This window comes from Chelon labrosus (genome assembly GCF_963514085.1).
Source record: "Chelon labrosus genome assembly, chromosome: 6".
NCBI classification, from domain to species: Eukaryota; Metazoa; Chordata; class Actinopteri; order Mugiliformes; family Mugilidae; genus Chelon; species Chelon labrosus.
In genome coordinates this window covers 26,268,315-26,279,008 of record NC_140342.1, presented here as the reverse complement: position 1 = coordinate 26,279,008, position 10,694 = coordinate 26,268,315, and the positions used below count along the sequence as shown (strand labels likewise).

Here is a 10,694-nt window from a genome sequence, read left to right as displayed (position 1 = left end):
TTATTTTAGGATTTACTACAGTAGAAGAAGAAATGATTGACTTAAACTCTAAAGATGAAACAATAACAGTGTCAGAGTGAATACATTCATCAATTAAAATAATTAAAATAATATATACTTTGAGTTAAATCAATTAGTTATTTTTTGTTTTGTCTTCAGGGAATTCAGAGTTAATATTCCTGCAGGTAATTGATGATATGATCCGAAATGAGATTTAAAAATGTAGCGGAACATAATATTAACTCCCTTCCTCTGCCGGAACTTTATAGTGTTACACCAGGCGGAAGTGGTTTGTTTTTTAAACTCCGTTAGTAGTGTTGTTGTGTTTCTGTGTTTGTGGACTGAGCTGGAAGACGGTTGTGTCGTGTCGTCGTGTCCCAGATAAATATTAGAGCTGTTGAAGTAACAATGTCTTCAGCTGAGAGTTTGAGAGAGTTGATCATCGAGCGACTAACTGCTGCTGCTGAAGAAATATTCAGACTCTTTGAAAGAACTGTCGTCCAGTACGAGGAAGAGATCGATCGTCAGCGCAGACTGCTGGATATCACCTGGAAACCCGAGATAAAGTTACACAGAATAGGTGAGTAGAACTAGAATGGTCTAAATGAACTAACTAATGAATGGAAACACACAGTATGGAGAAGACACAGAGGAAAGACACTCAGCTACAAGACTGATAACATGCTAAGAGGCTAACCAGCACAGCTAACGCTACATGGATTTAAACTAGAACATATTTGCTCAGATGTGTTTTCCTGTCATCACATTAGTAACCTTTATGTTGTGTCTCTTTGTCCCTCCAGACCTCCCACAGCAACATGTCTGTACGGAGGAGGAGGTTCTCAGTGACCAGCAGCTCTGGAACCAGGAGAGGAACTCCAGTCTGGACCAGGAGGAACCAGAACCTCCACAGATGAAAGAGGAACAGGAGGAACCAGAACCTCCACAGATGAAAGAGGAACAGGAGGAACCAGAACCTCCACAGATGAAGGAGGAACAGGAGGAACCAGAACCTACACAGATGAAGGAGGAACGGGAGGAACCAAAACCTCCTCAGATGAAAGAGGAACAGGAGGAACCAGAACCTCCACAGATGAAAGAGGAACAGGAGGAACTCTGCAGCAGTCAGCAGGGAGAACATCTTGTTCTGAAGCAGGAGACTGATTCCTTGATGGAGACTCCTACTGATGAGGAAAGTGAGCACAGTGAACCAGAACCAAACAGTGACCAGCTCCTCTCTAACAACCCTCCTGTAGCTGAGAGCCCAGATCAGGAAGGAAGCAAACATGTAGACTCAGGATCAACTAGAAATGCAGAGCTGAATCCAAAGAAGAGACGTCACAGAGACACAAGACACAGTAACAATGTCGACAACTCTCCCATGTCAGAGAGTCAGTGTGATACTGACACAGGTAGAAAGTCTGTAACATGTGACGCCTGTGGAAAAACCTTTAAGAACATGTTTGTAATGAAGAGACATTACAGAATCCACACTGGTGAGAAGCCGTATTGTTGTAAAATGTGTGATAAAGCATTCGGGTACAGTAGTGATTTAACGAGGCATATTAGGACTCACACAGGTGAGAAACCGTATCGTTGTGACACATGTGATAAAACCTTCAGTCAAAGGTCATCTTTACTTGTTCACATGAGGACTCACACAGGTGAGAAACCGCATTATTGTGACACATGTGGGAAACGTTTCAGTCGAAATTTTGATTTAAATATGCACAGGAGGACTCACACAGGTGAGAAACCGCATTATTGTGACACGTGTGGGAAAGGTTTCAGTCGAAGTGGTCATTTAAATATGCACATTATGATTCACACAGGTGAGAAACCGTATCGTTGTGACACATGTGGGAAAGGTTTCAGTCGAAATTTTGATTTAAATGTGCACAGGAGGACTCACACAGTTCAGAAGCCGTATTTTTGTGACACATGTGGGAAAGGTTTCAGTCGAAGTATTTATTTAAAAAGGCACATGAGGACTCACACAGGTGTGGAGTCGTCCTGAAACATATTTTGGGAAAACACATCTGGGAAGCAGAGCTTGAAAATACACGGCAGAATAGTTCAGGTTAAACGTTGTAGCAGACATCTGATCTAATTATTCTCTGAGATGAGGTGATATAAAGTTTTCGTTTTGTCAAAGCCCACTCATCCTAAATATAAAATTATTAATCCTGGTCATTAAGTGGATAGAAGGAGACGTCTCCCTCTGCCTTGGACGACCATCTAACTGACACTTGAGTTTATAACAGGATTTAGAGAGGACCACTTTATGACAAGGAGAAACTTCACGTTAAAAAATAAACTCTTGAATTTCTTTTCAAATAACTTTTGTACTTGTTTTTTATGAAGCCACTCAGATGCAGACTACAAGATGGTTTCACTAACACTGATACACACCAGCTAAAGGAAGAAAAAGTCAGCGGTGTTTCATTTTCTGGTGTTTACATAAACTTTATTATTTATCTTTTAAATGGTTCAACTTGGATGCCATCAGTACTGATGAGAGACACTGAAATGTAATTTAATTTGATTTAATTTGAAGTATTTTATAAATAAATTAAGAGGAACAACGTCCTGTGTCGAAGAAAATAATGGTGTGTATAATTAGGACTGTGGGATTTATTGTTTTATTGTTTATTTGGATCCCCATTAGCTGCAGCAGAACTGCAGCTAATCTTCCTGGGGTCCGACATATATTACAGTACAAGACAAAAATTTAAAAGAAAAAAAAACATCCATCCAACATCCGTTTATTTTCAGATATTATATATATTTTAACCATCCTACTTTATTCATGGTTAGGATTCTGTATGTATCAATTTAAGAGATGTTTTTTCACTAACAGTTTAAATTCTCTTGTGCTAGTGGTTTGTCCAGATTGTTTGGGGAGTAGGTTCCAAGCATACATAGCTCTGTATATTACTGTTCTTTTACTGTAGTTCGTCTTTATTTTTGGGAGTGAAAACTTTCCACTGGCCGCATGTCTCGTTGTATAACTATGATTGTCTGAACTATACTGTAGTTTTTTGAGTAGAACTTGTGGAGTTTTTGTTATAAGTACATTTCTTACAAATATCAGTAATAAATAAAACAACCTATCACCAACCATCAACCAACTGAGATTTCTATGCATTTTAAATACATTAGTTCTAAGATCACAACCCAGGACAATGCGAATTGCTCTATTTTGCACTTTTTGAAGTTTATTAATTGTATCTGCTGTGGCGTTTGACCAGACCACTGAGCAGTAGTCAAGATTTGACAGAATTAGAGCTTGTATTATTAGTTTAGTTGAATTTGGTGACAAATATGCTTTGCATCTTCTGATAACAGAGATGCTACTTCCCATTTTATTAACAACCATGTTTATGTGTTTTCCATGTAAGTTTGTCATCAGTGACAACTCCCAGCAGCTTGGTCTCCTGAACCTGATTGATATGTACTTCTTTGATTTTCAGATCTAACTGAGGATTTTTACTAATGTTGTGGTGTGAACCGATTACCATACAGTTGGTTTTGGATATATTCAATGCAAGTTTGTTGCAGTTAACCCAGTCCACAACTGCTTTTAACTCTTCTTTCAAAACCGCATTTAGCTCCCCGTTGGATAGTGCAGAGGCATATATGGTTGAGTCATCAGCATACATTCCTATGTTTGCATTTCTCAGAACAAGTGGTAGGTCATTGGCGTAAATAATGTACAATAACGGTCCCAAACAACTCCCCTGTGGTACTCCACATGACACAACATTCTCTTCAGAAAAACACCCATTAAAGAAAACTGTCTGTGTTCTTAACTTAAATGAACATTGTTTATCCTTCATAATGTTATCGTTTATTAATAGATTGGATATGTTATTAATATCGATAGGCGGCATATTATTATTTAATTGATCAACTTTATTTATGAAATATTTATTAAGATAGTTAGCAATGTCAGATGGTTGAGTGAGGAAGTTGCCGTCCACCTCTAAGAATGATGGTGTTTGAGAGTTTTTGCCCATTAATTCATTCAGTGTTTTCCATACTTTTTTGTTATCACTTTTTTATATCAATAATCCTATTTTCATAGTACAATTTCTTTTTTATTATATTTAACTTTGTAACACAATTTCTTAACTTATGATATATTATCCAGTCTGACTCATATCCTGTTAGTACTGCAGTTTTCTTTGCTTGATCTCTGTGTTTCATGTGCTCTCTGGTTTCGTGATCTAACCATGGTGTACGGGTGTTTTCTGAGAGGATCCTGTTCCTGTTCTATTTATTACCGCCATCAGAATTTCATCAAATTTGCTCAGAGCTTTGTTTGGGTTACATACTTTTAGAATTTCCTCCCAACTTTGGTTCTTTACCTCCTCCTTAAAGCACTCAGTTTTAAACCATTTGTATGATCTTTAAAGAATTATTTTGGGTCCTGTTTTTGGAATTTTTGCCTTCCTTACCACCGCCACCATGTTATGATCACTACAACCGATAGGCAATGAAAAAGTTGTGAGACATTGTTTAGGAGCATTTGTGAATATGTGGTCAATACATGTTGAGCTCTTAATACTCCGCCCTCTCAGACATGTTCTAGTAGGTATATTTATAAGCTGTTGAAGACCACAGGCAGAAGTAGTAGTTAACGGTTTGTTTTTTTGTGAACAGTAATGCGAGAGCCAGTCTATATTAAAGTCACCTGTTAGATATATTTCTTGACCCATAACACTAATGCAGTCTACCATCTGACATATTTTATCTAAGTACCTACTGTTGGCACTTGGCGGTCTGTAACAGCACCTCACTAAAATCGGTTTCAGGTGAGGCAGATGTATTTGCAGCCAAAGTACTTCGATTTCAAAGTTCATCAGGTCTTCTCTGATTTTAGTAGGTATGCTTTCTTGAATATAGAGTGCGACCCCACCACCAAATGCATTTCTGTCTCTTCTGTATATGTTGTATCCCTTGATGTTTAAAGCATTGTCTTCAAATGTGGAGTCTAAATGTGTTTCCGATATTGCAAGTATTTGTATATTATCATTATAGAGAATTTCATTTACTTCATGTACTTTGTTCCTAATGCTATTTATGTTTACATGTGCGATTTGTAGTCCTTTATTCGGTAATTTGTGTTTTTTTGTAAGAACTTCTGCCATAGAGTATATGAGAGAGATCTGAGATAAAAACTCAAATCAGTCATGCCATTAAGTGTCTATTGACGGCTTTGGAGTGCTGCTGCGACGGTGGATGACTAGTTTGTCATATCTGAGGAAGGCAATGTCTCCTCTCTCTCGCGCTGCTCTCAACTTCGGCATGAGTTCTTTCCTTTTTTGTCTGACAGTGTCCGTGTAGTCCTCATTAATGAAGATTTTAGTTCCTTTCAGGTTTTTGGCTCTTTGAAGTACTGCAGATCTGTCTTTGTGTCTTAAAAATTTTACCACTATGGGTCTGGGTCGCTCTCCCGTCGCTGGTTTCCCAGTCCGATGTGCTCTCTCTACCTCAATGCTTCTCTGTAACTGCAGCTTCTCTGTGAAGATCTTTTTCACTTTCTCCTCCGCCTCTGTCCAAGTTTCTCCTGGTGTCTCTACAGTGTCATCTATTACCAAGTTATTTCTTCTTGATTGCCCTTCTAGATACTCTAGTTTGTCTGTGAGTATCAGAAGGCTGTCGCAGATTTTCATTATCTCCCCTTGTAGGGCTTTGCTGTGATCAGCTTGGTTTGCATTACTGATTTTAATGTCGTCAACCTCCTTCTGGGTGAACTGAATGCTGGTTTTAATTTCCTGTACTTCCCTCGTTAATGTATCCAGTTTCTGGTTAGTAGAGTCCAGGATCGTTTTAGCAAAGCATTGAAAGTTGTCTTGTTGCTGTTGGAGCAGAGCTACAAACATTTCTTTCTGTTTACAAAGTAGTTCATTTACCTGCTCCAGCGATACTTGTTCATCATTATGTTTAGCTTCTGCCTTCTTGGGCCCCATTGTCAGGAGCGAGGAGAGCAGTTCCACTAACCTGGTCCGTTCTGGGCCTGGCCTGGTGGATGGATGGGTTACAGCTGAGCCTGGGCCTGAGCCTGGCCTGGTGGATTAAAATTATAAAGCTAAACACCAAAAATGGTTAGCAGGTAAGAGAAACAACATCCCTCACCTCTTTATGTTTTGTTTTATCTGTCTTTTTATTAGTGATGAAATACTCTGGTGTCAGTGTTTAACTTGTTGCACCATGGGTCTTAAAGTAGCACAGTTTCAATCCTCTCTGTGTTGCACATATGGCAGAATTGACAATAAAACTGACTTAGATCTTTTTTGACTTCGAATCTTTTCTCACGTATTCTTCAGCGGTGAAATCTACATGAGATGAAAATGCAGCTTTTTGGGTGAGAATACGGCCTCTTACATGTGTTTACATGTGTGGTGTCTTGCTGATGAAGAAGCAGGAGATCATTTCCAAAGTTATTTGTTGTCCATGCTGGGCAAGTTGTGTTCCAGGTGGAGGTATTTCAGGGCAGCAGGTCACGACTGAATCAGCAGAAAATAAACTGGTTTAAACTGGTTTATTTTAGGATTTACTACAGTAGAAGAAGAAATGATTGACTTAAACTCTAAAGATGAAACAATAACAGTGTCAGAGTGAATACATTCATCAATTAAAATAATTAAAATAATATATACTTTGAGTTAAATCAATTAGTTATTTTTTGTTTTGTCTTCAGGGAATTCAGAATTAATATTCCTGCAGGTAATTGATGATATGATCCGAAATGAGATTTAAAAATGTAGCGGAACAAAATATTAACTCCCTTCCTCTGCCGGAACTTTATAGTGTTACACCAGGCGGAAGTGGTTTGTTTTTTAAACTCCGTTAGTAGTGTTGTTGTGTTTCTGTGTTTGTGGACTGAGCTGGAAGACGGTTGTGTCGTGTCGTCGTGTCCCAGATAAATATTAGAGCTGTTGAAGTAACAATGTCTTCAGCTGAGAGTTTGAGAGAGTTGATCATCGAGCGACTAACTGCTGCTGCTGAAGAAATATTCAGACTCTTTGAAAGAACTGTCGTCCAGTACGAGGAAGAGATCGATCGTCAGCGCAGACTGCTGGATATCACCTGGAAACCCGAGATAAAGTTACACAGAATAGGTGAGTAGAACTAGAATGGTCTAAATGAACTAACTAATGAATGGAAACACACAGTATGGAGAAGACACAGAGGAAAGACACTCAGCTACAAGACTGATAACATGCTAAGAGGCTAACTAGCACAGCTAACGCTACATGGATTTAAACTAGAACATATTTGCTCAGATGTGTTTTCCTGTCATCACATTAGTAACCTTTATGTTGTGTCTCTTTGTCCCTCCAGACCTCCCACAGCAACATGTCTGTACGGAGGAGGAGGTTCTCAGTGACCAGCAGCTCTGGAACCAGGAGAGGAACTCCAGTCTGGACCAGGAGGAACCAGAACCTCCACAGATGAAAGAGGAACAGGAGGAACCAGAACCTCCACAGATGAAAGAGGACCAGGGGGAACCAGAACCTCCACAGATGAAGGAGGAACGGGAGGAACCAAAACCTCCACAGATGAAAGAGGAACAGGAGGAACCAGAACCTCCACAGCTGAAAGAGGAACAGGAGGAACTCTGCAGCAGTCAGCAGGGAGAACATCTTGTCCTGAAGCAGGAGACTGATTCCTTGATGGAGACTCCTACTGATGAGGAAAGTGAGCACAGTGAACCAGAACCAAACAGTGACCAGCTCCTCTCTAACAACCCTCCTGGAGCTGAGAGCCCAGATCAGGAAGGAAGCAAACATGTAGACTCAGGATCAACTAGAAATGCAGAGCTGAATCCAAAGAAGAGACGTCACAGAGACACAAGACACAGTAACAATGTAGACAACTCTCCCATGTCAGAGAGTCAGTGTAATACTGACACAGGTAGAAAGTCTGTAACATGTGACGCTTGTGGAAAAACCTTTAAGAACATGTCTATAATGAAGAGGCATTACAGAATCCACACTGGTGAGAAGCCGTATTGTTGTAAAATGTGTAATAAAACATTCGGGCAAAGTCATACTCTAACTACGCATATGAGGACTCACACAGGTGAGAAACCGTACAGTTGTGACACATGTGATAAAACCTTCAGTCAAAGTTCGACTTTACTTAAACACATGAGGACTCACACAGGTGAGAAACCGCATTATTGTGACACATGTGGGAAAGGTTTCTGTCAAAGTGGTAATTTAAATATGCACATGAGGACTCACACAGGTGAGAAGCCGTATTTTTGTGACACGTGTGGGAAAGGTTTCACTCGAAGTATTTATTTAAATTGGCACATGAGGATTCACACAGATGACACTGACACATCTGTGGGGAAAAAAAACACAGATGTGTTTCAACAGAGCTTGAAAAAACACAGCAGAACAGTTCAGGTTAAACGTTGTAGCAGACATCTGATCTAATTATTCTCTGACATCAGGTGACATGAAGTTATTTCATTTTGTCAAAACCCACTCATCCTAAATATAAAATTATCAATCCTGGTCATTAAGTAGTTAGAAGGAGACATCTCCCTCTGCCTGGGACGACCATCTATCTGACACTTGAGTTTATAACAGGATTTAGAGAGGACCACTTTATGACAAGGAGCAACTTCACTTTAAAAAATAAAATCTTCAATACCTTTTCTAATAACTTGTTTGCTTGTTTTTTATGAAGCCAGTCAGATGCAGACTCCAAGATGGTTTTACTAACACTGACTGATGCACACCAGCTGAAGGAAGAAAAAGTCAGCGGTGTTTCATTTTCTGGTGTTAACATACATTTTATTATGTATATTTTAAATGGTTCAACTTGGATGTCATCATTACTGATGACAGACACTGAACTGTAATTTAATTTGATTAAGTTTGAATTATTTCATAAATAAATGAAGAGGAACAAGAAGGTCACCGGTTCGAATCCATGGGCTGGCTGGCCTTTCTTTGTGGAGTTTGCATGTTCTCCCTGTGTCTGCGTGGGTTCTCTCCAGGTACTCCGGCTTCCTCCCACCATCCAAAGACATGCTGGTTAGGTTCATTGGTGATTCTAAATTGGCCGTAGGTGTGAGTGTGAGTGTGAATGGTTGTCTGTCTCTGTGTTAGCCCTGTGATAGACTCGAGAGGGTGTACCCCTGCCTCTCGCCCGATGACAGCTGGGATAGGCTCCAGCAGACCCCTGCGACCTTTAACAGGACTAAACAGGTATAGAAGATGAATGAATCAATGAATCAAGAGGAACAACGTCCTGTGTCGAAGAAAATAATGTGAGTGTATGATTAGGACTGAGGGATTTATTGTTTTATTGTTTTATTGTGTTATTTTTTTATTGTTTATTTGGATCCCCATTAGCTGCAGCAGAACTGCAGCTAATCTTCCTGGGGTCCGACATATATTACAGTACAAGACAAAAATTTTAAAGAAAAAAAAAAACATCCATCCAACATTCATTTATTTTCAGATATTATATATATTTTAACCATCCTACTTTATTCATGGTTAGGATTCTGTATGTATCAATTTAAAAGTTTTTTTTTTCACTAACAGTTTAAATCATCTTGTGCTAGTTCTAAGATCACAACCCAGGACAATGCGAATTGCTCTATTTTGTACTTTTTGAAGTTTATTAATTGTATCTGCTGTGGCGTTTGACCAGACCACTGAGCAGTAGTCAAGATTTGACAGAATTAGAGCTTGTATTATTAGTTTAGTTGAATTTGGTGACAAATATGCTTTGCATCTTCTGATAACAGAGATGCTACTTCCCATTTTATTAACATGTTTATATGTGTTTTCCATGTAAGTTTGTCATCAGTGACAACTCCCAGCAGCTTGGTCTCCTGAACCTGATTGATATGTACTTCTTTGATTTTCAGATCTAACTGTGGATTTTTACTAATATTGTGGTGCGAGCCCATTATCATACAGTTGGTTTTGGATATATTCAAAGCAAGTTTGTCGCAGTTAACCCAGTCCACAACTGCTTTTAACTCTTCTTTCAAAACCGCATTTAGCTCCCCGTTGGATAGTGCAGAGGCATATATGGTTGAGTCATCAGCATACATTCCTATGTTTGCATTTCTCAGAACAAGTGGTCATTGGTGTAAATAATGTACAATAACGGTCCCAAACAACTCCCCTGTGGTACTCCACATGACGCAACATTCTCTTCAGAAAAACACCCATTAAAGAAAACTGTCTGTGATCTATCAGTTAGATAACTCCTTAGGAAGGACAAAGAGGATGCCTCAAACCCATAACATTCAAGTTTTTTTCAACAGTAAATTGTGGTCAATTAGGTCGAATGCAGCTGAGAAATCAAGCGTAACCACACCAACTAGTTTCTTTTTATCTATTTCCCTCAGCCAGTCATCTGTCATTTGAGTTAGAGCTGATGTTGTGGAGTGACCCTTACGATATGCGTGTTGAAAATCTGTTAATTCAATTCAATTCAATTCAATTTTATTTATATAGCGCCAATAACAATACAAATCGTCTCAAGACGCTTTACAAAAACCCGGCCTGAAACCCCCAGAGCAAGCCTGAAGGCAACGGTGGCAAGGAAAAACTCCCTTTTAAGAGGAAGAAACCTCGAGCAGAACCCAGCTCATATGGGGGGACCCATCTGCCTAAGGCCAGCCGGGTACAGACAGAAGAAAGAGAGAA

At 39.3% G+C, this 10,694-nt stretch overlaps 1 protein-coding gene across 1 annotated transcript; it reads left to right on the top strand.

The window, feature by feature from the left end:
* Nucleotides 1-7,460: 7,460 nt before the first annotated feature.
* LOC311488911 (uncharacterized protein) lies at nucleotides 7,461-8,667 on the top strand (the record flags this gene model as incomplete). The annotated part of the gene is made up of 1 exon (XM_084545773.1): nucleotides 7,461-8,667. The coding sequence occupies one exon, from the start codon at nucleotides 7,461-7,463 to the stop codon at nucleotides 8,451-8,453; it is 993 nt and encodes a 330-aa protein (XP_084401899.1). The 3' UTR covers nucleotides 8,454-8,667.
* Between the last annotated feature and the right edge of the window lie 2,027 nt (nucleotides 8,668-10,694).